The sequence below is a fragment of the Furipterus horrens genome, unplaced genomic scaffold, assembly GCF_987537825.1.
Source record: "Furipterus horrens unplaced genomic scaffold, mFurHor1.1.pri manual_scaffold_7, whole genome shotgun sequence".
NCBI lineage: Eukaryota > Metazoa > Chordata > Mammalia > Chiroptera > Furipteridae > Furipterus > Furipterus horrens.
The window spans coordinates 98244955-98271084 of record NW_028327177.1 but is presented as its reverse complement, the minus strand read 5'-3'; the positions used below and the strand labels follow the sequence as shown (position 1 = coordinate 98271084).

At 57.3% G+C, this 26130-nt stretch overlaps 1 protein-coding gene across 1 annotated transcript in view; it reads left to right on the top strand.

Annotated features, from left to right (window-relative positions):
- STAB1 (stabilin 1) overlaps positions 1–26130 on the top strand; it is a 28958-nt gene that overhangs the window by 2643 nt on the left and 185 nt on the right. Inside the window, exons 2-67 of the mRNA XM_090284070.1 lie at positions 3646–3782; positions 4118–4233; positions 4477–4562; positions 4633–4702; positions 5097–5192; positions 5490–5600; positions 5854–6050; positions 6272–6402; positions 6572–6699; positions 6972–7060; positions 7275–7415; positions 7744–7884; positions 8039–8101; positions 8370–8483; positions 8583–8636; positions 8883–8963; positions 9384–9542; positions 9955–10020; positions 10244–10339; positions 10588–10674; positions 11213–11324; positions 11767–11953; positions 12055–12148; positions 12255–12413; positions 13713–13808; positions 14439–14534; positions 14663–14710; positions 14869–14999; positions 15173–15284; positions 15718–15795; positions 15883–15981; positions 16109–16207; positions 16314–16445; positions 16657–16785; positions 16940–16996; positions 17372–17455; positions 17921–18116; positions 18239–18334; positions 18421–18466; positions 18566–18642; positions 18855–18980; positions 19163–19236; positions 19381–19455; positions 19692–19814; positions 20123–20170; positions 20382–20459; positions 20558–20704; positions 21184–21324; positions 21407–21466; positions 21853–22029; positions 22111–22197; positions 22307–22456; positions 22550–22606; positions 22695–22878; positions 23288–23437; positions 23525–23893; positions 23977–24170; positions 24266–24410; positions 24490–24623; positions 24712–24877; positions 24967–25076; positions 25161–25280; positions 25357–25506; positions 25584–25688; positions 25774–25920; positions 25992–26108. Of these exons, the coding sequence (XP_090140196.1) occupies positions 3646–3782; positions 4118–4233; positions 4477–4562; positions 4633–4702; positions 5097–5192; positions 5490–5600; positions 5854–6050; positions 6272–6402; positions 6572–6699; positions 6972–7060; positions 7275–7415; positions 7744–7884; positions 8039–8101; positions 8370–8483; positions 8583–8636; positions 8883–8963; positions 9384–9542; positions 9955–10020; positions 10244–10339; positions 10588–10674; positions 11213–11324; positions 11767–11953; positions 12055–12148; positions 12255–12413; positions 13713–13808; positions 14439–14534; positions 14663–14710; positions 14869–14999; positions 15173–15284; positions 15718–15795; positions 15883–15981; positions 16109–16207; positions 16314–16445; positions 16657–16785; positions 16940–16996; positions 17372–17455; positions 17921–18116; positions 18239–18334; positions 18421–18466; positions 18566–18642; positions 18855–18980; positions 19163–19236; positions 19381–19455; positions 19692–19814; positions 20123–20170; positions 20382–20459; positions 20558–20704; positions 21184–21324; positions 21407–21466; positions 21853–22029; positions 22111–22197; positions 22307–22456; positions 22550–22606; positions 22695–22878; positions 23288–23437; positions 23525–23893; positions 23977–24170; positions 24266–24410; positions 24490–24623; positions 24712–24877; positions 24967–25076; positions 25161–25280; positions 25357–25506; positions 25584–25688; positions 25774–25920; positions 25992–26108 (7725 nt within the window). The remainder of the gene's footprint in view (positions 1–3645; positions 3783–4117; positions 4234–4476; positions 4563–4632; positions 4703–5096; positions 5193–5489; positions 5601–5853; positions 6051–6271; positions 6403–6571; positions 6700–6971; positions 7061–7274; positions 7416–7743; positions 7885–8038; positions 8102–8369; positions 8484–8582; positions 8637–8882; positions 8964–9383; positions 9543–9954; positions 10021–10243; positions 10340–10587; positions 10675–11212; positions 11325–11766; positions 11954–12054; positions 12149–12254; positions 12414–13712; positions 13809–14438; positions 14535–14662; positions 14711–14868; positions 15000–15172; positions 15285–15717; positions 15796–15882; positions 15982–16108; positions 16208–16313; positions 16446–16656; positions 16786–16939; positions 16997–17371; positions 17456–17920; positions 18117–18238; positions 18335–18420; positions 18467–18565; positions 18643–18854; positions 18981–19162; positions 19237–19380; positions 19456–19691; positions 19815–20122; positions 20171–20381; positions 20460–20557; positions 20705–21183; positions 21325–21406; positions 21467–21852; positions 22030–22110; positions 22198–22306; positions 22457–22549; positions 22607–22694; positions 22879–23287; positions 23438–23524; positions 23894–23976; positions 24171–24265; positions 24411–24489; positions 24624–24711; positions 24878–24966; positions 25077–25160; positions 25281–25356; positions 25507–25583; positions 25689–25773; positions 25921–25991; positions 26109–26130) is intronic.

Below are 26130 nucleotides of genomic sequence, written 5' to 3'. Positions count from 1 at the left end.
TTACCCAACTTCCTAGCCGCTCCCTGGCTCAGCAAAGACCGAACCTGGGTGGGGAATGAGACCACACTCCCAGCCCACAGCTTGGCCTGAGGCTGCTCACAGCAACTTCCCTCTGCAGACCACAGCAGCATGAGCGGAAAGAGCCAAATCACAGCAGTTGAAAGGCTATTTCTCCTCTTCTCTTGCTTTGAGAAACCACACATCTATAATGTGTTCTAGGAAGATGTCCTGGGCTCACTCCTTCTGGACCACTGTGGTCAGCATTTTTTAGACGACAACATCTTAGCTCTCCAGGACGTGCCCCAGGCACCCCCTAAAACCTCTCCTCTATTAAATGCATCTTCTTCCCATGGCCCTTTCTCTCAGCTACAACCAAGAGTTTTGCTTCCGTCTGTCCAAGGTACAATGCTGTATATTATTGGGACTTCGTGGCTGTACAGGTATTGCCACAGACAGTGGACTTGTGGGAACTATGGCAGGCCAGTGAATGGGACCATAGGCTTTCTTGGCACCCTCAGGTGACAATCCAGGGCATGTGCCTAGGTTGCAGGCCAGGTCTCCATTTGGGGTGCACGAGAGGCAACCACACACTGATGTTTCTCTCCCTCTCTTTCTTCCTCCCTTCCCCTCTCTCTAAAAATAAATAAATAAAATCTTAAAATAAATAAAAATAAATAAAACACAAACTGAGTCTCATAGGGCTGCCCCGACTGCCTCACCTCCATGGTCTGGCCACCAGCCTCTCTCCAGCCTCTTCTTGGCTGCTCTGTCTTGTCACATATGGTTGTTTGCTCCTTTCTTCCCACCTTTTGCCTTTCCTATCCCCTCTGCCAGGAGCACTGCCTTGGCCAAGTCTCCTACATCCTTTAGGCCCCAACTCAATAGTCACCTCTTCCAAGAAGTTGCCCAGGCCTCCAGCCTGGGTCCTCTCAGCTCCCTTGCTGCCAGCATTGCCCATCCAATGATGGGCAGTGGACCCTTGGGTCCCAACCAGTGGGGCGTGAGCCAGGCCTGGGATCAGGTTTCCAGGAACATGACTCCTTGGCCCAAACACATGCAGTCTGCCTCGCACACTCCTGACCATCTGGGCCAGCCCCTCAGGTCTAGGACAGGCTCCTGTGTCCCTTGGGCTTGCAGAGAAGGTCATTTGGCATCAGGGTGCAGAAACACTCAGAGCAGAGTGGGGAGAGGTGTGCTCCCCACCCAGTATAGCCACATCATTGCTTATTTTTATTTTATTTTTTAAGAATATTTTATTGATTATACTATGACAGTTGTCCCAATTTTTCCCCTTTGCTCCCACTCTGCCTGGTACCCCCATTCCCTCCAGCAATCCCCCCTTCCTTTGTTCATGTCCACGGATCATGCATATAAGTTCTTTGGCTTCTCCACTTCCTATACTGTTCTTAACATCCCCATCTATTTTGTACCTACCAGTTATGCCTCTTGATCTCTGTACCTTTTCCGGCATTCTCCCCCTGCCCCCTCCCCACTGACAGCCCTCCATGTGATCTCCATATCTATGGTTCTGTTCCTTTTCTAGTTTTTTGATTAGTTTGTTTGTTTGTTTGTTTTAGATTCATTTGTTGACAGTTATGAGTTTGTTGTCATTTTACTGTTCATAGTTTTGATCTTCTTTTTCTTAAATGTGTCCCTTTAACATTTCATATAATAAGGGTTTGGTGATGATGAACTTCTTTACCTAGTCTGGGAAGCACTTCATCTGCCCTTCCATTCCAAATGATAGCTTTGCTGGATAGAGTAATCTTGGTTGTAGGTCCCTGCTTTTCATCACTTTGAATACTTCTTGCCAGCCCCTTCTTGCCCGCAAAGTTTCTTTTGAGAAATCAGCTGACAGTCTTATGGGAACTCCTTTGTAGGTAACTCTGCTTTTCTCTTGCTGCTTTTAAGATTCTCTCTTTATGTTTCACCTTTGACATTTTACTGATGATGTGTCTTGGTGTGGTCCTCTTTAGGTCTAGCTTGTTTGGGACTCTCTGTGCTTCCTGGATTTGTATGTCTATTTCTTTCTCCAAATTAGGGAAGTTTCCTTCATCGTTTTTTCACATAAGTTTTCAATTTCTTGCTCTTCCTCTTCTCCTTCTGGCACCCCTATCATTTGGATGTTGGCATGTTTAAAGTTGTCCCAGAGGTTCCTAAGCCTCTCCTCATTTTTTTTAGTTCTTGTTTCCTCATTCTGTACTGGTTGACTGTTTATTTCTTCCTTATGTTCCAAATCATTGATTTGAACCCCAGCTTCCCTTCTCTTCGCTATTGGTTTCTTCATTTCATTTAGTATAGCCTTTAGTTTTTCCCTTATGCATTTGCCGTACTCAATCATGTCCGTCAAGTTGGTGAGCATCGTTATCACCAACTCTGTCTGTCAGGTTGGCTATCTCCTCATCGCTTAGTTCTCCCGCTAGGACCTTGATCTGCTCCCTCTTTTGGGCCATACTTCTCTGTCTCCTCAACTTGACAGCCTCCTGTGTTTGCCTCTGTGTCTTAGGTAGAGCTGTGGCACCTGTTAAGTTGTAAGAGGCGGAGCTTTAGATATTCATCAGTGCGGGGCAACCGTTTCATCACACTGTGGCACTGTATGTGGGGAAGGGATCTGAGAGGAATAATGCTGCTTGTTTGGCACTTGCCCCTTTCCCAGTCATTTCACCCACTTCCCATATGTGACTGGCCCTCCCCTAGTTGTTGCCCTGGTGATGGTTCCCAGAGTGGGTGTGTTTGCAGATGTTCTAGGACCAGGAGGCCTCTAAACAGATTCTCATGAGAGAGAGGCAGTTTCTTCCACTGCCCCAGGCCCCACTGGTTTTTGCAGCCAGAAGTAATGTGGCTTTATTTTCCCGGCACTGGAACCATGAGTTGCATGGTCTGGCATGGGACTAGGATCACTCCTCAGGTGTCTCTCCTGGCTTTTATAATGTGTGACTGCTCTTTCCGATGGCTGGCCACAGCCACTGCCTTGCTGCCACTGCCGCCACCACCACAACCACCACACCATGTCCTCTCCACCCCAGCCCCGCCCCTCCTACCCGTATGGATGAGTATTTCTTATTTATATCTTTATTTGTTGGACTTCCATGCAGTTCGATTTTCTGGTAGTTCTAGTTTTTTTTGTTTTGAGGTAGATGTAATTCTTTTTACGATTGTGGAAGGAAGCAAAGCATGTCTACCTATGCTTCCATTTGGCCAGAAGTCCAAGAGTCTTACTGTTTATTTTTAAATAAAAGGTGAGTATGAGCACTAGGTGGAGAGTCTGGGTTCACATGCTGTCACTGGGTAGCTCTGAGCAAGGGCCGCCCACTGGCAGTTCAGTTTCCTGATATGAATGGCCAAGGTAGAGCAAAATGGCTAGATTCTCTTTGTGTCAGAAAGCTAGACCCTGAGGCTGCTGGGCATGCCTGTAAGGCCCTGGGCAGAGGTATGTGGCTGTGGACACAGCTCATGCCATGGCGGTCCCAGACTGTGATAGGCAGGCTTCCCCATGTCAGGGCCTTCCCTGCCCTCATTGTATCTCCACTAAATAGATGGGAAACCAAAGCCTAGAGGGGGTTGAGAGGCCCTGCAGGGATTTGGACAGAGTCAGGACTGGTACAGGGTCCAGGCGCTTCATTCCAAACCCCATCCATGACCCAGGTGCAGTCCAGACACTGTGATGTGAAAACCAGATTTGTCACTCATGTACCCTGCACCATATGCGCTGCCATCAAGAAGCAGGTGTGTCCCTTGGGCTGGCTTCGTGAGTTCCCGGAGAAGATATCACAGGACTGCCGGTGCGAACCCCACCCCCATCCTTGTCCATTTCCAGGAGCATACTGTGGGGTGTCAGGGGACCAGGAAGAGCCTGGCAGGCCTGGCAGGGTGGGCAGGGCCTCACTTACCACGCATTTATTGGCTCTTCCAGTGGGTCAGAGAAAGGAGGAGTAAGAGGGTGGGGGCCGGTGGAGTTTATTGAATACCTACTATGTGCCAGTCCTTGTGCTCAACTCTGGGCCTGGCACATAAATGGGAGGTGGAGAAAGAACACAGGAACCTAGGATCGGGAGGCTGGGATGGGGGCTGCAGGGTGGGAGCCCTGCCCACCACCCTGCCCACCCTTTATCCCCAGCTATGAGGTGCAACTAGGGGGCTCCCTGGTGTCCATGAGGGGCTGCAGCCTGGCATGCTGGAAGGACGTGTTGGAGAAGGCCTGCTGCCCTGGCTACTGGGGGTCCCAGTGCTACGGTATGGGGGGAGGAAGTCCCTGCTTAGTTCCTCACACCCCAGTCCCAGGATCTCCATCTGCAGTATCTGTCTGCATTCCTCTCATGTTGTTCATTTAATGAACACTTACTAGAGCCAACACAGTTTGCCACCTGGCTCTGGTGGCCCTGGGGAGGGGCTGGCATCTGGGGCTGCCCAGAGCTGCTGGGGTCAGGGATGAATCAAGAGTTCTTAGACCACAGCTGAGTTCTGGGACATCCACAGAATGCCCTGGGGGGGCAGAAACCCCATGCAACGGCCATGGGACCTGCCTGGATGGCATAGACAGGAATGGGACCTGCGTGTGCCAGGTAAGAGTCGGGCGGGCTGGGGTGAGGGACAGTGGAAGGGCCACGTTGAGTGGGTGTGTTCCTCCACCAGGAGAACTTCAGTGGCTCAGCCTGCCAGAAGTGCCAAGATCCCAACCGGTTTGGGCCTGACTGTCAGTCAGGTGAGCACTAGCAGGACAGGAGGCCAACGCCAGTGTCCACCTGGGGGCCTGTGGAGACCCAGTTCCAGCAACCAGCCCCCACCAGGCTCCCTCCCAGCTCCTGACCCTTTCGTTTCCCCTCTAGGGAGACAAGTTTTGGTTCATCACCCTCCAGCCCTTGCACATGTTGTTCTAGGGGCCTCATGGAGGGCCTTCAAGCCCTCCTGGAACGCCCAGGCTGAGCTAGCAGCCTCCCTGGGCGCGCACCATCCCTGTAGTCCTGCATCCCTGCTCTGCTCTTCTCTTGAAGTTGTGCCTGTTGGAGCCGAGTTCTGGAAATGTAAAGGGCAAGGGCTCTCCCAATGTGTCGCTGGGTGAGGCTAGTGTCCCACCTGGCCCTATGTGTCCTTCCTAGTGTGCAGTTGTGTGCATGGCGTGTGCAGACATGGGCCACTCGGGGATGGAAGCTGCCAGTGCTTTGCTGGATACACTGGACCTCACTGCGACCAAGGTGAGCAGAACTGTGGGGGAAGCCTGGGCAGCGGGTTCCTAGGGGGCCAGAACAGGAGAGGCCAACTGGGTGACAGATGGGGCCTGAGCCACAGCAGGACCTCTGCCTACAGCCTGACCTCTGCCTACAGCCTGATTTCTTTCTAAATAGGAGAGGTACACAGCTGGTCAGGCAGAGAGGGGTCTCATCTGAGACCTCCACTGCCCAGGTGCCCAGCGAGGGCAGACCATCCGTGCTCTTATGTTCCTTTCCAACCTGGGGCTTCGGCCACTGCAATACTCTCCCCTCTCCACTCAGAGCTGCCTGAGTGCAAGGCCCTGCGCTGTCCCCTGAACTCCCAGTGCTCTGCAGAAGACCCCACCTGCAGATGCCTGCCTCACTACACCCAGCAGGGCAACATATGCCAAGGTAAGTCTGTGACCTAGAGGGTGGGAGCCCCAGCTCAGGGTGAGCAGGCACTGGGAGGATGTCGCTTTAAACCAGCAAGTGCAATCTGGCCATTCTGAGGGAGGAAGAACTGTTCCCGAGGGAGGTGAAGGGGACCTGTCCCCACGGTCTAGATCAACCTGTTCACTGTTCTTTGGACCATCATGATGGAAGCCGTGGAAGAGATAAGCTCTTGGGAGCCAAGCTCACTTGGGCTTTCTCTCTGCCCTGGCAGCCCCTGACCCCTGCCAGCCATCGCCCTGTTCCTCATTTGCCCAGTGCTCAGTGAGCCCCACTGGGAAGGCACAGTGTCTCTGCCCGAAGAACTACCATGGCGATGGGACAGTGTGTCTGCCCCAGGACCCATGTAACACCAACAATGGTGGCTGCCCCAGCAACTCTACCTTTTGTCAGTACCAGGGGCCTGGCAAGGTGAGCTGGGGCCCGGGCTGGGCCTGCCCCTCAGTCCACCTACCCAGGGACCCTGGGCAAATCAAGGGCCTTCTGGGAGCTTCAGTTGCCCCATTTGTAGATGGGAAGAGAATGGCACCCTCTTCTTGGAGGGCAGTTGTAGGGGCTAAGCAGAGCTCTGTGGGTGTGGCAGACAACAACAGTCCTCATAGACATGATGTCACCCTCCTGGCCCTGCCCAGGCCTCCTGCATTTGTAAGCCAGGCCTGGCCAGCATCAACAGCACGGCTTCTGCAGGCTGCTTCGCCTCCTGTTCCCCCTTTTCCTGTGACCGGTCAGCCACGTGCCAGGTGACCCCAGATGAGAAGACCAGGTGGGCACAGGGGCCTTGGGGTGGGCATTAGGGGCAGGGGAGAGAGGGTAGACTGGGCAGGGGCAGGTGTGCACCCTCAATTCAAGGCTGTGTGGGGACAGGTGGGGGTGGGCCAGGAGGTGGTGACTGGCACCATCCCCTGCCCTAACCAGTTCTCCCCACCCCCTAGCTGTATGTGCAAGGAGGGCCAGGTGGGGGATGGACGTGCGTGCTATGGACACCTGCTCCACGAGGTACAGAAGGCCAGTTCAATAAGGGCGGCGTTCCTGGGACTGAGAGTCACCCTCGCCATGCTGGGTGTGTGACCTTACCCCTCGTGCCCAACACTGCTGTCAGGGAGGGAGGGGTTGACTGCAGAGATACCTTGTTTCTCTTCCCAAGCGCTATGGAAGCAGAGTGGGCTGTGGTGGGGTACATGGTGGAGGTAGGAGCCAGCCCTGCAGCCCCTGATGCCCACATCTACTCTAGACCTAGACCAAACGGCCCCTAGCACCACTCTCCAAAACTGAGGATTGTTGCCTTAGGGTATCCCCAGGTCCATTCTGACGCACCCTCTCCTGTCCCCCCAGACCAGGGCTGCCGGGAGATCCTCACCATGTCGGGCCCATTCACTGTTCTGGTGCCGTCCCTCTCCTTCAGGACCTCCTGGACCATAAACGTGAGCCCCCAGCCCCACTGAGGAGCTGGCCGCAGCCTTTGCCTCCTTCCTGGACCTTGCCCCAGTCTTCAGAGCCTGGGAGAGTCCCCAGCGAACACGCTGGGGAACTGAGGCCTGGGAGGCATCTTGTCCCCTCTGCTGCTCAGGCAGGGTGGCATGAAGAGGACCACCTGCCCCAGGCCCCCTACGCACCCCAATCCCCTTGTGTCTGCAGGCATCCCTTGCCCAACAGCTCTGCAGACAGCACATCATCGCAGGGCAGCACATACTGGAGGACTTAGGGACCCAGCAGCAAACACGCAAGTGGTGGACACTGGCTGGGCAGGAGATCACTGTCACTTTCAACCAGTTCATGGTGAGGAGGAGAGAACCTCACCCTGGGAACCAAAGGAGTCATAGGTGGGGGGCACAGCTCTGGGATAGGGGGCTGGCGTATGGAATCTGAACCAGAGGTCTCATTTCTGAGAAGAAATATACCTACAGCCCTGGCTGGTGTAGCTCAGTGGATTGAGTGCTGGCCTGCGAACCAAAAAGTCGCTGGTTCAATTCCCAGTCGGGGCACATGCCTGGGTTGTAGGCCAGGCCCTCAGTGGGGGGCATGAGAGAAGCAACCAACTGATATTTCTCTCCCTCTCTTTCTCCCTCCCTTCTCCTCTCTCTGAAAATAAATAAATAAATAATAGAAATACACCTACAAATACAAAGATCTGCCCCAGAAAACATTCACCATCCACAAGGCCAACTACCCAGCAGCTAATGGCGTCTTCCACATGGTAAATGCCCTGCGGTGGCAGCTCCCACCACAGCTACCTGACGACCCCAAGGTAAGCCAGTGTTCTCTGCTCCCTCCACCATGTGCCACTGGGTGACCTCTTATCCCCACAGACCTTAGAGGGGTGGCAGGGGTAGTTCTGGGCAGGGCTAGAGCAACCTCATCGATGACTCCTCTGCATCCCTAATGCTTGCTCCTTTTTACAGAGAACTATCAGCCAGATCCTTGCCTCCACCGAGGCCTTCAGCCGGTTTGAAACCATCCTAGAGGTGAGTTTAGGGGAAACGTCCTAGCCTATCTGATCTTTTGGTCCAGGACTGCTCATTAAACAGAATGTGCCCCACAATGTACTGAGGTTTGGAGTAGCACAGGCCTTTGCCTATGCCCCATCCTAGAACTTGCCCGTCACCATCCTGAGGTTCACAGTTGATGTCTACCGTCTATGCCTGGTGGGAGTTCCCTGCAGGCCGAGGCAGCAGGGCTCTGAGGTAGGGGCTGGCCACAGAGCCTGCCTGAGCTTCCCCTCCACTACCACAGAACTGTGGGCTGCCTTCCGTCCTGGATGGGCCCGGGCCCTTCACGGTCTTTGCCCCAAGCAACGAGGCTGTGGACAGCTTACGCGACGGCCGCCTGATCTACCTCTTCACAGCAGTAAGCTAGGCAGAAAGGAGGGGCTGGGGATGTGGGGGCACTAGGGCTTCCACCTCCCCTACTGGGCCTCCAGTAGTCAAGTCCTCTTTCCTCTGCCAGGGTCTTTCCAAACTGCAAGAGCTGGTGAGGCACCACATTTACAGCCATGGCCAGGTGAGAGGACTTCCTCCCAGAGGGTGGCCAGCGAGCACACAATGCTGAGTTGTTAAGGGGTTTGTCTGTGGGAACCAGCCTTCCCAGGGACCCCTTCTCCTCTCCTTGCCCATCTGGACGATTATAGCACAGAGGAAAGAGCCCAGGGACCCAGGTGGTACCTGTAGATTAGCTGGACAAGACTGATTGTGGCCCCGAGGTGTGTGACTAGTGCCCAGCCTAAGGTCAACCCTTCCTCTGTCCCAGCTGACCATTGAGAAACTCATCTCCAAGGATCGGGTCGTCACCATGGCAAACCAGGTCCTGACTGTAAATATCTCTGAGGAGGTGAGATCCAAAAGCATCTAGAATGAATGGACCTATGGAAGGGCTGGTGATGAGTGGCCAGTCATTTGGCCTCTTTCAGATCTGCCTTCATGCTCCAAGCCCTGTGGGGAGCAGGCCCTGGTAGGGGTCATATGGGAGGCAGGCCCAGATCAAATCCTCCTGGAGCCTGACATGCTGGGAGGGCTCCAAGAAGGAGGAGGGAGAGCACATGGGCAGAAGTGGTCCATGTGGCGGGAACCATATGGGTCAGGGCATGGAGGCTGGAGCAGTGTTGCCAGAGCAGGAAGCACCGCCAAGGAGAGGGGAGAAAAGACAACAGCGCAGGCTGGCCCTTCACATCGCTGGGCTGCAGAGTGGTGGTGGCAGGGGCAGGACTGAGCCGGCCGGTGTGGATGGGTTATACACTGGGCTCTGCCACAGGGGCGCATCCTGCTGGGACCTGAGGGGGTCCCGCTGCGCAGAGTGGACATGCTGGCTGCCAATGGCGTGATCCACATGCTGGAGGGCATCCTGCTTCCCCCAACTATCCTGCCCATCCTGCCCAAGCACTGCAGCCAGGAGCAGCACCAGGTCGTGGTGGTGAGTGCACAGCACACAGCGGGCCTTCCTGAGACCCCAGCACTGTTGGTGTAGGAGTCATCTTCCAAGGGCGGGCTGATGGTGACCCAGGCACAGACCCCAGGGACCCACCTGGACTTGCCCCCATCCCCTGCCTGCTGATCATCCCTGTGAGACATCCTTGCATCCTCTGCCCCTGTCCACAGCCTCCCTACCCTGGCCTGGGACCCTCACATTCTCACACAAAGCTCTTTCCCTCACTGCAGGGCCTTAGTTCTTGCTCTCTCTTCCCCCTGCCCACTCGCCATCCCTGGCCCTCCTGTGGTTGACTCTTTCTCAAACCCCAACCCTCGGCTCCATACCACTTTCTTGGGGTTTGCTGAATAAACAAACCAGTACTGACCACTCTCTGCCCTTCCTATGCCTTGCCCAGGGCTCCTGTGTGGACTGCCAAGCCCTGAATGCCACCAACACATGCCCGCCTAACAGTGTGAAGCTGGTGAGCATCCCTTGCCCCAGCCCTCAGGGTTGACCCCTGGCTGCCCAGGGTCAGGGTGGGACAGGGGCTGAGAGGTGAGGCTGGACCTGGAGGCTCAGCACCCTTCAGTCCTACTGAGTGTGGGAGTGCTGGGCCCAAGGGGCTGAGGACCCTTTGACCGGGCAAAGGAGGTCAGCCCCTTGGGCCCAGCACCTGCTGACCAGCTTTGCACGGCGCATCCCAGGACGCCTCCCCTGAGGAGTGTGTCTACACCCATGACCCTGCTGGGCTCAACGTCCTGAAGAAGGGCTGTGCTCACTACTGCAACCAGACCTTGCAGGTGAGCCTGGGCACAGGGCACTCTGTCCCCAGTGACCTGGGGCACCTGCTTCTCCTTTGAGACCCCCAGGTTGGGCCGAGCGGGCTGCCTGACTCAGAGAGCTGTGCTGCATCCTAATAATGGAAAAGGTGTCCCACAGGGGCCTCACCCACCCCTCGTTCTAGAGATGGGACCAGGGAGCAGAAGCATCGGGGCGCTGGGGTGGCACAGCACCAGATGGACCTTCAGACTCTCTCTGTCTCTTACAGAAACCTGGCTGCTGCAAAGGGTTTTTTGGGCCTGACTGTGCACAGTGTCCTGGGGGCTTTTCCAACCCCTGCTATGGCAAAGGCAACGTGAGTCCCCTCCTCCCTGGGGTGAGAGGTGGGGGAGGCAGACCTCTCTCGAGCTGGCCAGTGACTGACTGGCTGTGTGTCTGAGCCAAGCCTGCCTCTGTCTGGCCTCAGGTTTCTCACGGCTAGGCAGTGGAAGTTGGGTCATATTATATTTATTTTTTTCATTAGAAATAATGAAAAAATAAATAATTGGATAGGTTTTTACACCTACTTTCATAAGGCTTTTTGTGAGTAGTTTTCTTTTGTGGTCTGCTTTTGCCGCTTTGTAACATCAAGGTTACTTTAACACCTGGCTAGGGAAGAACAAAGGAGTCATGTGTTTCCAGGTTGAGCAGAAGTCACCCGTGAAGCCTCCAGGGCGGGGTGCCCTTTAAGGGGGCTAGTTTTTGACAGCATTGGTGATTCGGAAGGTCCAGGGGTAGGTCTTCCAGGGTGAGCAGGAGCTCAGAGTCAGCCCACCCCTAACCCAGGGGTGTTAGGGAAAAAGATGGGGAGGGTCCCCTCCCCGTGCCTGATCCAGCCTCCTGCCCACCACCAGTGCAGCGACGGGATCCTGGGCAATGGGGCCTGCCTCTGCTTCCCTGACTACAAGGGCATTGCCTGCCACATCTGCTCCAACCCAAACAAGCACGGACACAAGTGCCAGGAAGGTGCGTGGTCTTAGCCCAGGCTGAGTGCTGGGGAGAAAAAGGTTCTGCTTGGTGAGGGGGTGGGGACTCCCAGGAAGGGGAGCAGAGCTCCAGGAGGAAGGGTTAAACCCCACAAGTGGAGGAGGAGTTGGGAACAGAGAGAGATGTCTCCTTCACCCATTCCAGGACGAGAACTGTGGCTTAATCTAAAGCATTCAGGATTAGGTCAGACAGACCAGAGAATTTCCTGATGGTGGATTTGGAGGCAGAGCAGCTAGAACGGGGTGACTGAAAGCAATGAATGCCCTCCTCTCATTTGCTCTGCCTGTCTGTTGAGTCTGGGATGACCCCTGATCTTGTGACCCTAAAGTCAAATCCTTGCTGGCCGCCCCGTTCCCGGCACTGCCCCAACTGCATCCTCGCTCCCAATCATCTCTGCCCTGCTCCCACCTCCTCCCTACAGACTGCGGCTGTGTCCATGGTCTGTGTGACAATCGTCCAGGCAGCGGGGGAGTGTGCCAAAGTGGCACATGTGCCCCAGGCTTCAGCGGTCGCTTCTGCAACGAGTCCACAGAGAACTGTGGGCCCACGGAGCAGGCCCAGAACTGCCACCCGCATGCCCGCTGTGTTAGCCAGGGGGGCATCGCCAGGTGAGGGCTTGAGCTTCCGCTCTGCCTGTCCATGACCTTACTGCTCAGCCTCTTGCCTTGTCCAGAGGTTCACTGGAGGTCCCTCATTCACCTGCCCCCAGGTGTCTCTGCCTCGATGGCTTTGAGGGCGATGGCTTCTCCTGCACACCCAGCAACCCCTGCTCCCACCCAGACCGTGGTGGCTGCTCCGAGAATGTCAGTCTCCTTGTCTCCTCCCTGAAGTCCTGACTCAGGGGTGGGAGGTGGGACTTCTCTGCCCGCTGCCCTGCAGCTCTGACTCATTTATCTGTGGTTCTCGTAGGCTGAGTGTGTCCCTGGGGCCCTGGGCACCCACAACTGCACATGCCACAAAGGCTGGAGTGGAGACGGCCGTGTCTGCGTAGCCATTGATGAGTGTGAGCTGGATGCGCGAGGTGGCTGCCATGCTGATGCCCTCTGCAGCTATGTGGGACCCGGGCAGGTGAGGCACATCAGGCCTGGGGACAGTGGGTGGGGGACATCCGTTCTGGGGTACTCTCCCCATATCCTATCTGACACCAGTAATGTCCACTCCAAGAACTCAAGCTCAGGGCCTCAAACCTTAGACACCAATGGGAATCCAGTTGTGAAAAATGGAGTTGTACGACCTGGAAGCATCAGACCTGTGCTGGAAGCCATGTGAAGGCCCCAAGAGCTTTCATGGAAAGTGCTTTGCAGGGCCAGTCTAGGCAGCACTTTCCAAATGAGAAGGCTGTGACTCCTGTCTCTCAGAGATAAAGGACTCTCATAACCAGATCAATGAGTTCTCCGCTCTAACTGGGCACTGGGGCCATCGTCTTCATGCATTCACTCATTGGTTTCCCAAGTGTTACCAGGAACCTGTTCCATGCTAGTTCTCCTTCTGATGCTGAGTAAAGCAGGAAGAGAGCCCTGTCCAAGGGAAGTGACATCCCAAAATTTTTATACTCATGGACTCCAGCTCTAGAACTTTGCAATTCCAGACTAGTCACAGGGTCTCACAACCTGGAGCCTTCCATGTTAAGATTTTCAGGCCTGGTAAGCCTGAGGACTGGCTGGCATTTAAGAATATCTAATGTGCCAGTTGAGAGGCCAGACCTGGCTGCTTCGCATCAGCCTCTTCATGGCCCAGGCCTGTGCAGGGACCTATGGGCTCCCTGTCCTCCCACCCCACAGGGCCCATGGGGCCTTACCAGTAAGAGCTCAGATGGGCATGAGGGCTGAAGCTCCAAACCCCACTAGGAGCTTTAAAGTTCGGAACTGAGGACAGCAACAAGCAGGTTGAGATGCTCCCAACTTGCAAACAAGGGCAACTGGGGTCTGGGGAGTCTTGCCAGTTACTCACCTGCAGTGGCTCCAGGCCCAAGGACACTGTCGTAGTGGGAAGGACCAGAGCTGCTGAGCAAGGTAGCAGGGTGGGAGGTGGGATCGAGCTGCCACCCCTGGGGCTGCCCTTGGCAAACACTGGACCACTTACCACTGCCACTGACCCCGGCAGTCCTGGCAGGGTCCAGGCCTGAGAGCAGAGGGGCATGGACTCTTGCTCGTTGCTTCCCTGCCGTTGCCGTCACTATCAGATACATCCTAAGAGCCACTCAGGGCTTCAGTCTCCCCATCTGGAACACAGCTCTCCAAAGCTGGGACTGGGGTCTGAGCAGGCCTGCCCGGGGGACAAGGCCCAGCAAGAGCTGAGGACTGGAGGGAGGAGGAAAGGATCGGGTGCTCCTGCTGAGATGAGGCCTTTCACTCCCAACCTCTCCAGAGTCGGTGTACCTGCAAGCTGGGATTTGCGGGGGATGGCTACGTGTGCAGCCCTATCGACCCCTGCCGGGCAGGCAACGGTGGCTGCCATGACCTGGTGAGAGGGCTTAGAGCCTGGGAAGACTCTCCAGGGTGGGCCTTGGCTGCATCTCTCTGGGTGTCCCCGTCTCTGGTCACGACTGACTTCTTTCTAAACCCCAAATCGAAACCATGTTGCCCCCTTGCCCACAGGATAGAGCTTTCCACTTTTATGAAGGCCCAGCCCCTGCTCAGCCTCCTCTCTCTACTCTGGCCTATACTGCCCCCATGCCACCCTCCTCTGCAAAGTCACTGAGTTCCTTGCTGTCCCCTGATCTTGCTCAGCTCTAACACCACCATACCTCTACCTGGAAGGCTTCCCCAAGCCACACCTTTGGCCTGGTTATCTCCTTTTATTCTCAGCTCAGGCCTCTGGGTGATCCTACAGACCCGAGCTTCCATGACCCATCTGTCGGGTAACCTGTGTCAGACACGCAGTGATCCAGGAGAGTAGGGCCAGGCACACCCAAGGAGCAACAGGAATGCAGGCTGGATGGACAGAGAGACAGATGGTGGGGACAGGTGGTTGGAAAGGCAGGCAGTAGGAGGATAGGCGACAGGCTGAACAGAGAAATGGAGGATGGGTGCTGTCCAGTTTGCCACACGGGTGCTAAATGGAGGGTTATGTCTGTGCCCATCCCCACCCCAGGCCACCTGCCAGGCAGTAGGGGGAGGTCGGCGGGTCTGCACGTGCCCCTCTGGCTATGGGGGAGATGGCTTCAGTTGCTACGGAGACATCTTCCGGGTGAGTGGTTCCCTGTGCTTGGAGAGGGGGGATCTCCTGTGCCTCAGGTGGGAAGGAAGGGCGTTGGGAGGAAGGGAGGCTCAGGTTTGTCTCCAAGCCTATGACATCAGCTCTTTCCCTCCCCTTAGGAGTTGGAGGCAAATGCCCACTTCTCTGTCTTCTACCAGTGGATCAAGGTAGGACTCAAATCCAGGAGGCCTCCCTGGACATAGGGGTGCCACCTAACATCTCCATGAGCTGGAGGTCAGGGCAGACCTGGAGGCTGGGAGCAGATGATCTCAAGATGATGGCTGCCTTCATCCTCCTCCTGTCCCTCTGCATGCCGTGTGAACAGAGAGCCGGCATCACACTTCCTGCCGATAGCCGAGTCACAGCCCTGGTGCCCTCTGAGTCTGCCATCCGCAGGCTGAGCCCTGACGACCAGACCTTCTGGCTGCAGCCCAGGATGTTGCCACAGCTGGTCAGGTGGGCAGCCTGGGTTGAGCCCTGGGAGGGGGCTTCTGTGAGAGACCCAGCCCCTCCCTAGAGGTTCTTAGCCTGGCCTGTGTTCATTCCTGGGGATAGAGCCCAGTCCCGGGGGTCTCTGTAGGTTACACTAATCTGGTTCCATGGTACCCACCCCCAACTGTGCCCCTCAGGGCCCATTTTCTCCAGGGTGCCCTCTCTGAGGAGGAGCTGGCCCGGCTGGGCGGGCAGGAGGTGGCCACCCTGAGCCCCACCACACGTTGGCAGATTCACAACATCAGTGGGGTACGTGGTGAACTCTGGGCAGAAGAGGGACCGTGCAGAGCATGGGAGGGAACTTGAGTGATTGCAGGCTTCCTGGACGAGGGACGCCAGGCAGTGAGGTTGGAGTCCCCTCGCCCTGCCCAGGGCTGGGCTCAGGATATGCCAGGGACACTTTTGCTGCTAGGCTGGACTATGTCTTTGGACCAGCAGTGACTGTCTTGCCAGGAGCTGTCTGTTCATCTTTGTCTTGTGTACAGACCATCCCTCTCATGCACGGGTCCTGCTCAAGGTCTGTGGGCCCGTCTGGTTAGTCCTGAGTCTTAGGGTGTCGGGGCAAGGCTGGGGGCTACCTGTGGGTGCCTGTGTGCCCAGCGGCCTCTCTGTTGGTGCTGCACTGACTCTTAAACATCTGTCTGTGTCCGCTTGTGGCTGAGTTCTGCCTGCTGCCTTCCAGAGGGTCTGGGTGCAGAACGCCAGCTTGGACGTGGCTGACCTCCTTGCCACCAACGGTGTTCTACATGTCCTCAGCCAGGTATGGCTGGAGGGAATGTGCTCAGGGAACCTCCTAAGCAGAACAAGTGGCAGTGACATACTGACCTGTCCCCATGCTCTGTGACAGGTTCTACTGCCTCCAAGGAAGGACATGCCAGGTGGGCAGGGGTTGCTGCAGCAGCTGGACTCAGTGCCTGCCTTTCACCTCTTTCGGGAGCTGCTGCAAGTAAGGGCAAGAGGAGAGGTTCATGGTCAGCGGTGCCCTTCCCCAAGAGTGGATGGAGTGGGCTGGCTCCCAGGGCCAGGACTGAGGGCGGTTATGCCCAAACCTGACCCCGACCTCCTGTCGCTAGCACCATCACCTGGTGCCACAGATTGAGGCTGCCTCCGCCTACACCATCTTTGTGCCCACAAATCACTCTCTGGAGGCCCAGGGCAACAGCAGCAGCCTGGTGAGGTCACTGGGACAGAGGTGGGGGCGGGGTGCAAAGGGACACAGTGGGTGCAATGCCACTGTCCATGGCACCGGGAGTCCCTTGAGCTTCTCCTTCCCCTCAGGATGCAGACACAGTGCGGCACCACGTGATCCTAGGGGAGGCACTCTCCTTGGAAGCCCTGTGGAGAGGGGGACACCGGAATTCCCTCCTGGGACCCGCTCACTGGCTTGTCTTCTATAACCACAGTGGCCAGGTTTGTGGGGCCAAGGAGACCCAACCCTGGGCACCTTGCTCTTGAAGGCCCTTTCTCTTTGGAGTTCCTCCACCTGGAGACTCCAACCTCTGCTCCAGGAACTGCCCATCCTGGGAGGCCCCCATTTGTGGAGCTAGCCCTAGCCCTGGGGTGTAGCCCTGAGGTGAGGGCATGGGTCGGGCTTGGTTCAGCCTCCTGCCCCACTTCCCAGCCTGAGGTGAACCACGTGCAGCTGGAAGGCCCGGTGCTGGAGGCGCCTGGCGGCACACTGTTTGGCCTGTCAGGAGTCCTGAAGGTGGGCTCCAGCCGCTGCCTGCATAGCCACGCTGAGGCCCTGCGGGTGAGATGCTGGGGCCAGAGGGGGGCAGCAGGCAATTCAGAGCTGGGAGTGGTGGACTGCTGGGATGGGCACGTGGTCAGCCTGCCCTGAAGGAAGATGGGTTTGGGGGCCTCTTCCCCAGGACCACTTGACACTCTGCCCTCCCTCCCTCCAGGAGAAATGTGTAAACTGCACCCGGAAATTCCGCTGCCCTCAGGGCTTCCAGCTGGAGGTGAGGCTGGGCTTGGCACAATTCCATTCCTGCTTCGCCTGCCCCCATTCCTCCCAAGGAGTCTGACCCCTGGCCAGCTCTGCTCCCGACGCATGGGGAAGCAGAATGGCACAGGCCCCTCGGCTTCTCTGGTAGATGCCAGGAGGCTTGGGCCTGGGTCTGCCAAGGCAGCCTCACTCAGACATGCACTCGGGGGCCTGTGACCCTGTGGCCCAAGCCCGGACCCTGCCCGCCCTCACCTCATCAGGAGCCTGCCCCTTCTGTCCTGCTCACGCCTCACCCATGAAACCTGGAGTCCATCTGTCTGTCTCCCCAGTCGCTACACTGCCCCACCCAAGCCAATGGCTGAGCCCTCCTGCCTGTTCCCACTTCCAGGACACCCCCAAGAAGAGCTGCCTCTACAGTTCTGGCTATTCCTTTTCCCGGGGCTGTTCTTACACATGTGCCAAGAAGATCCAGGTTTGCCTTGAATCTCTGCACCCCAATCTTTGACCAGAGTGAAGGCTGTGGGAGTGCGAGCCCAGGGGAGACCCCAGATTAGATTTCAGGGGCAGAGGCAGGGCCAGGACTAGGGTAAGTTCAGTAGAGCAAGGGCCCCGAAAAAGGGGAGGGGACAGAGGTCTGGGTCAGAGGGGCCAGTGTTTGTTCCTGTGACTATGCCCCCAAGGAGGGGATGGGAAGAGGAGAAAGGCCCACAGCTGGCACCATCAACTGAGCCCCAGGGCAGCAACTGGGTCCAGCTCTGCTCCTTGCTATGGGATCTGGTGCAGCCCTGCTCTGCTTGAGTTTCACCCCTGCATGGAGAATGTTGTAGAAGGTGGTCTCCTTTGTTATTTGGCTTTGTGGACCCAAGATGCCCTACCCTCACCCAACATTGTTCTTGCCCTGGTCTGTGTGGGTGCCTCCTGCCACCCCTCCCTGCAGGTGTCTGACTGCTGCCCCGGTTTCTTTGGCATACTGTGTGAGCCGTGCCCAGGGGGTCTGGGTGGGGTGTGCTCGGGCCACGGACAGTGCCAGGACAGGCTGCTGGGTGATGGGGAGTGCCGCTGCCATGAGGGCTTCCACGGAACGGCCTGTGAGATGTGTGAGCTGGGCCGCTACGGGCCCAACTGCACTGGAGGTGAGGATTGAGGAGGGGCAGGGATGGTGGGCGTCCTGATAGCAGACAGCATCATGGAGACATTATGGCAGGGGCAAGACAGAGGCAATGGGTAACGCTTGTCCTGCTTTGTCCCCTCTCAGTGTGTGACTGCGCCCACGGGATGTGCCAGGAGGGGCTGCGAGGGGATGGAAGCTGTGTCTGTAATGTGGGCTGGCAAGGCCAACGCTGTGACCAGAGTGAGTGGCCCCAAAGGGAAGACAGGTGACCCCCGGGGAGGAGGTTCCTGGGTCTGAATGACCAGAACCATCCCTCCTGTCCCCAGAAATTACTGGTCCTCACTGCCCAAAGGAGTGTGACCTTAATGCCAAGTGAGTGAGCTCAGCCTGGAGTAGGTGGGCAATGGGTGGGGGACTGGAGGGAGGGCAGGGGCTGGATGGGCATGGGCTGACTGTTGTCATCCCTCCTAGCTGTGTGCAGGACTCAGCGGCAGCCCCTGCCTGCGTCTGTGCTGCGGGGTACTCGGGCAACGGCACCTACTGTTCAGGTCCAGCCACCCTAATGTCCTGAGCGCCCCATGAAATTTCGGGGTGGCTTTCCCACAGAGCCCTCATTACCCCCTCTAGGTCCAATCTCTTTCCCTGTCCTGTTCTGGGTCTTAGCCCTCCCTCTGGCCTTTTCCTTTCTTTCATACCCTCCTCCCATACCCACTCTATCCCCTAACCTTTTCCTCCCAACTCTCTGGGGTCTTCTACCTAGAGGTGGACCCTTGTGCCCATGACCATGGGGGCTGTTCCACCCACGCCAAGTGCACCAAGGTGGCACCAGGGCAGCGGACATGCACCTGCCAGGATGGCTACACAGGCGATGGGGAGCGGTGCCAGGGTGAGGCTGGGGTCCTCAACCTGAATGCATGGGGGCCTAGAAGTCTGGTTTCAGTGCTCCGAGTCACACTGGGAAGGGCTGAGTGGCACCCAGGGGTGTGGGGGCTGAGGTGCTGAAAGTAGAGGACTGATGAATGCAGGGGCCACTGAGGGCCCCCCTCATCCCCGTGTCTCTTCCCCTAGAAGCTGACAGCTGTCTCATCCGCCATGGGGGCTGCCACATGCACGCTGAATGTATTTCCACAGGTCCCCAGCAGGTCAGCACAATAGGGTTGGATACGGGGGCTGTCCCATTCCCCCATGGGTAGGGGGGTGACGAGGCCCAGGAGAGGTGCCCCCTGTGTTCAGGGAGCTGGCCCACTCTTGGGTCCCAGCAGCCTCACCGTTCAGTTTTGGGACAGGTCTTCTGCATCTGCCGCGAGGGTTACAGTGGGGATGGCATCTGGACCTGTGATCTCCTGGACCCCTGCTCCCAGGTCAGGCTCCAAGCCCCACCCCACTTCACAGGGGGAGGCAACTGAGGCAAGTTCCAGCCCTCCTTGTCCCCAGCAGGGTTCTAAGCGTCTCTGAAGGGTGAGCCAAGTGTGAACAATCAGTAGGAAACAGGGCTTCTGGGGGTCGGACAGGGATCTTCCTGGCCCCTTCCACAGGGCTGTCTGGGGCAGAGGAGTCCTGGAGCCACTGACGCTTCTCTCTCTTATCCCTGCCTCAGAATAATGGAGGCTGCAGCCTCTATGCTGTGTGCAAAAGCACGGGGGATGGCCAGAGGACCTGCACCTGTGATGCAGCCCACCCCGTGGGTGATGGTTTCACCTGCCGTGCCCGAGTCAACCTGGTAATGAAACCCCAGTCGGACTTCTGACCCAGCCTTGGCTATGCCCCCATTGGGTCTGACACATGATATTGGTTAAGACCCCAGGTTTGATCCTGATTCTGGCCCTGACAATGATCCTGGCCCCTGACTCCACCTGGGCCTGACCCAGCTATGATCCATGAAACTAATCCTGACCCTAGCTCAGACGCCCCTGGCTTTCCTTTCCTCGTCTCTGCCTTGGCAAGACCTTGGGTCACAGGTGCTAGAACAGGCACCAGGCCCTGAATGGGGGCCACTCAAAATCTGAGCTGATCCTTGCCCCCCCTCAGGAGCTCCTTCGGGACAGGCAGGCCTCCTTCTTCAGCCTTCATCTCCTGGTGAGTGATCAGTTGGCCTCTACTTCCTTGGTCTAGCCTGTACCTCTCTGATCTACAGGCCCCACCTGTCTCTTGGCCTTGATGTTCTCATTTGATCAGGGGGTTGGTGTGGTCTCTTGGAATACAGATCTTTCCCTGAAGATTGGTGGAAGCCACAAGCTGGTCACAAGTTGCCCCTCTTCCACTCCTGCTGTTTCCCCTCTCCCCCCAGAAATACAATGAGCTCAAGGGCAACGGGCCTTTCACAATCTTTGTGCCGCAAGCAGATCTAATGACCAACCTGTCGAAGGTAACAGTCCCCAGGGCCAAGGCTGAGGAGGGATGGATACTGCATAGGCCGAGGCGGCAGTTGGGGGCCACCCTACCCTTATACAACTTTCATTTCAGGATGAACTGACCCGGATTGGAGCCCATCAACAGCTGGTGTTCCGCTACCACGTGGTCGGCTGCCGGCAGCTGCGGAGCCAGGATCTGCTAGAGGAAGGCTATGTCACCACGCTCTCGGGGCACCCTCTTCGCTTCAGCGAGAGGGAGGTGAGCACAGGCACCACCCCCGACATGAGTGGTCCACAGACTCAATCCCCCGCCCCTGCGAGCTTGCATCCTGTCTCCACGCGTGTAAGACCCTCTCACTTCACCTGGGTCGGTGGGCGGGCTTTAGTGAGTCGGAGTTGAGTCCAGCCTAGGACCCTGCCCACTGTCCTGGACCTGTCTGCCTGCTTAACACCTCCTGGCTCGTGCAAGTGCTCCGCTCCTGGCTGAGAGAGAGAGAAGGAGAGGGAAAGAGGAAGAGAGAGAGAGAGAGACAGAGAGAGAGAGAGAGAGAGAGAGAGACAGAGAGACACAGAGAGACAGAGATGACACCTGCTCTACATCTTGACCTTGCTCATCTGTTCTGAGACTTGCGCAGCCAAAGCTCCACCCCTGCCTCAGGCCCTACCCACAGTTCAGGAGCCACCAATTGGCTTCATTCACTTTCGCCCCCCCCCCACGCGTCCATGCCCTGCCTCCAGGGCAGCATATACATCAATGACTTCGCACGAGTGGTGAGCAGTGACCACCAGGCAGTGAATGGCATCCTGCACTTCATCGACCGTGTCCTGCTGCCGCCCGAAGTGCTACACTGGGAACCTGACGCTGCCCCCATCCCGCGGGTATGACCTAGAAGGCGGTAGCTGGGGGCTTGAGATTCTCCCTTCCCATCTGAACTCACAGCTCACCAGCGCCTTTCCCTAGAGAAATGTCACCGCAGCAGCAGAGAGCTTCGGTTACAAGATTTTCAGCAGCCTTGTGACGGTACTCCTCCCATGTGTGAGCCTGTCAGTGTGTGCATATGTGCACATGTGTGTATGACTGTGTATGCTCACCTGTCTCTGCACACCCACCTGTGTGCAAGCCTGTCCCAGTGTGAGTGAGCACATCTGTGTGCATAGGCCATGTTTGTATGCATGGGGTTCCCGGTGTCAACACAATGTTATGCTTGCTATATGAGCTCACATACCTGAGAATAGGGTGTGCAAGTTTATCCCTGCATTTATGCTCACATATATCTGCCTGGCATGGCTATAGAGGAGTGTAGCTGGTGGGAAGGCTGCCGGGGTGGGTCCCTGGAGCCTCTCCCTAGTCTCTGCCCATCAGTCTGACTAGGCTGTGACTGCCACACCTCTGCTCCTCCACACCAGATGGCTGGTCTCCAACCCCTGCTTCGAGATGTATCCCATAGGCCCCTCACGATGCTGTGGCCCACAGACTCCGCTCTGCGAGCTCTTTCGCCTGATCGCCAGGCCTGGCTATACCATGAGGACCACCGTGACAAGTTGGCAGCCATTCTTCAGGGCCATATGATCCGTAACATAGAGGTGGGTGCACCCCCAGATCTTGGTCCCCACTGACCGCCCCCCAGCCTGCCTGCTTAGCTCCAACTGGCTTCATCTGCTCAGGCCTTGGCGTCTGACCTGCCCAACCTGGGACCACTTCGCACCATGCATGGGACCCCCATCTCTTTTTCCTGCAGCCGTTCCCGGCCGGTGAGTCTGGGGAGAAGGCTTGAATGAGGGGAAGAAGCAGGGGCCTTGGTATTGGGGTCAGGCTCTGTGCAACTGTGACCTCCATGTACCCAACATTCTCTGCCTACAGGGTGAACTCACAGTGGGTGAGGATGGTGCCCGAATTGTGCAGCGGCACTTGCCCTTTGAGGGTGGCCTGGCCTATGGCATTGACCAGCTGCTGGAACCACCTGGCCTTGGTGCCTACTGTGATGGCTTTGTGATTCGGCCGCTATGGCTGGTGAGGAAGGCCAGAGGTGGAAGGGCAAGGGCCCAAGCCCACCTGTACTGTTCACCCATATGACCTTGCTGTATCGGCCTCCATTCCTTCCAGAAGATTTGCGGCATCTGCGGGCAGGAACCGCCCTGTCCTGAGGGCTCACATGAGCAGGTAAGGGGCTGAAAGCCTAGTGGGGTTTGGGCAGGGGCAAGGGAGCACCAAGCTCAGGTTGTTTGCAGCCTGACTCCTCTTGGCTCAGGGCAGCCCCCAGGCCTGTTGGCGCCACACCTCAAAGTTCTGGACATCTCCTCCATTGCACTCCTTGGCACTGCGCAGCGTTTGGAGCCAGCCCCAAGGTCGGGGCAGGGGCTGCCACCGCAACTGTATCACTATCACCTGGAAGCCCAGGTGCTGCCCTGGTCACTATGGCAGTGGGTGCCGAGGTGAGGATCTTGAGGTTGTGGACACTGCTGATTGGCTCCTCTGGTCACCAAGGGCACAGCTCTGGCCATTGTTTCTGAGAGGAGTTGGGGTGGTCAGGGGCTGGGCAGGTCGTGAGTGGATTTTGCCAGGAGAGAATGCTCTAAGGATGGGATGCGTGGGTAGATGGTACAGGATCTGATGTGGTGGGCTGAGGGTCTGGGGGTTCTCCAGAGCATGGGGGCCTGAGGGTTCTCAGCAGCATGGGGACTTGGGTAGATTGCTGCTTCTGGAAGAGCCTGGGCTGCCACTGGGTGGATGATGGACGTGTGGCTGGGCTGGGGATGCCTGTGAGGGCGGGGGTTTGGAGGGGCGGTGGTGTCCTGATGAGAGTACCTGGACCCACTTCACTTCTCCCACCTTATCCCCTAGCTTGTCCTGGGGGTGCCAGCCACCCCTGTAGTGACCATGGTGTGTGCATGGATGGCATGAGTGGCAGCGGGCGGTGTAGGTGCCATTCAGGGTTTGCTGGGACAGCATGTGAACTCTGTGCCCCTGGGGCCTTTGGGCCCCAGTGCCAAGGTGAGCTGTCCTGCCCCACCCTTCCCTGCTACCTGACTCCTTTGGCCCACATGCCAAGTCCATCCTCCTGTTTGTCCCTTTGTGCAGCCTGTCACTGCACCTCTCACGGCCACTGTGATGAGGGCCTTGGGGGCTCTGGCTCCTGCTTCTGTGACGAGGGCTGGACTGGGCCACGTTGTGAGGTACAGCTGGGTGAGTGCCCCTTGTGCTTGGGCCCACCCTGCACACACCAGTGCATGCCCCAACTGCATAGTCAGGTGGAGGCACTGACGGTGGCTGGGAGGGGCCTGGGGGTATCCAAGAGGGCAGCTACTAATCTTAATGTGTGGGGTGGGCCCTGGGGGACAGAGCTGCAGCCGGTGTGTGCCCCAGCCTGTGCGCCCCAGGCAGTATGCCGTGCAGGCAACAGCTGCGAATGCAGCCTGGGCTATGAAGGGGATGGACGCACATGTACAGGTGAGCAGGTGGGTGAGGACATGAGATGGGAGGCCCCGTTCCCCTCCTGTCACCTGGTCCAACTATTCTCTCCCTGGCCCCAGTGGCAGACCTGTGCCAGGATGGGCATGGAGGCTGCAGTGAGCATGCCAACTGTAGCCAGGTAGGCACTATGGTCACCTGCACCTGCCTGCCAGACTACGAGGGTGATGGCTGGAGCTGCCGGGCTCGCAACCCCTGCGAAGATGGCCACCGAGGGGGCTGCAGCGAGCATGCTGATTGCCTGAGTACTGGCCCAGTGAGCAGGAGGGGAGCCAAGCAGCTGGGTGGGGAAGTCCCGCAAAGTGGGTCCCCCTGGTCACGGAAGGGCACGCACCTACTCTTTTGTCCCAGAACACACGGCGCTGTGTGTGCCATGCTGGCTATGTGGGTGATGGACTGCACTGTCTGGAGGAGCCTGAGCCACCCGTGGACCGCTGCCTGAGCCAGCCGTCACCGTGCCATGTGGACGCCGTGTGCACTGACCTGCACTTCCAGGGTGTGCTTCCCTGCCTGCTCCCAGTTCCCGTGCCTTACCTCAGTGGCCCCGGCTGACTGTGCATTCCTCCGTTCTGCAGAGAAACGGGCTGGTGTCTTCCACCTCCAGGCCCCTAGCGGCCGTTATGGTCTGAATTTCTCAGAAGCTGAGGCAGCATGTGGAGCCCAGGGAGCTGTCCTTGCTTCTCTTCCTCAGCTCTCTGCTGCCCAGCAGGTGCGTGGGGCCCAGAAGCATGGAGTCAAGCCTGTGGGAGCCCCTTAAGTTGGGCCTTGGGTCTTAACATCCTCTCCTGCTCCTACAGCTGGGCTTCCATCTGTGCCTTGTGGGTTGGCTGGCCAATGGCTCGGCTGCCCACCCCGTCGTTTTCCCTGAGGTGGACTGTGGTGCTGGTCAGGTGGGCGTAGTCAGCTTGGGCACCCGGAAGAACCTTTCAGAGCTCTGGGATGCCTATTGCTACCGGATGCAAGGTGCAGCAACCCCCAACATGCCTCATCCCCCAGCTCTGCTCCTTCCCACTGACTCAACCCACCAAACCACCAAACCCCCTTTCCTGCAGATGTGGCCTGCCAATGTCATGATGGCTTTGTGGGTGATGGAACCAGCGTGTGCAATGGGAAGCTACTTGATGTACTGGCTGCCACCACCAACTTCTCCACCTTCTATGGGGTATGCAGGGCCCCAGAGGGTTCAGGATAGATGGGAACCCTGGGGAGGAAGCATGCTCACTGCCCCGTCTTCCCACCTTCCCAGATGCTGTTGGACTACGCTAATGCCACTTCTCGAGGTCTCAACTTCCTGAACTTTCTGGACGATGAGCTCACCTATAAGACACTCTTTGTCCCTGTCAATGAAGGCCTTGTGGACAACATGGTAACTAGCAGTGGGTATGGCCTGCTTCCTCTGGCTGGCCTAGGCCAAGGGTGAGTGGCCTTTGCTTTGCCCACAGACGCTGAGTGGCCCAGATCTGGAGCTGCATGCCTCCAATGCTACCTTCCTTAGCACCAATGTCAGCCAAGGTACCTTGCTCCCCTCCTACTTGGGCCTCAGACTTGTCATCAGTGATGTGGGCCCTGACAACAGTTCTCGGGCCCCTGTGGTAAGTCTGGCCGTTGTCCCTCCCCACTGACCCTAGCCCTCACTCATCCACTGGGCCTGACTCTGGTCTCTCCACAGGCTTCAAGGGCAGTTGTGGTTAGCCGTGTCATTGTTTGGGACATCATTACCTTCAATGGTGTCATCCATGCTCTGGCCAGCCCCCTCCTGGTACCCCCACAATCTGTGAGTGCATGGTGGGGAGGCAGGCAGAGCTTCAAGGGGCAAGGAGATGGCCTGGCCAAGTTCCTTATGTTCTCCTTGTTGGCAGGGGGCAGTAGTGGCACCTGAAGCCCCGTCTGTGGCAGCAGGCGTGGGAGCTGTGGTAGCCACTGGAGCACTGCTGGGCCTGGTGGCTGGAGCCATCTATCTCCGTGCTCGAAGCAAAGCCACAGGCTTTGGCTTCTCGGTCTTCCAGGTAGGGCTGGGTTGGGGGTTGGTGTTCGTGGATCTTGCTCAAGGCCCCTCACCACTCACCTCTCTTCTCAGGCAGAAAGTGATGCTGATGATGACTTCTCCCCATGGCAGGAAGGGACCAGCCCAACCCTGGTGTCTGTCCCCAACCCAGTCTTTGGCACTCATGATGCCTTTTGTGAGCCCTTTGATGTGAGTGTGGGGGACGGGGGAA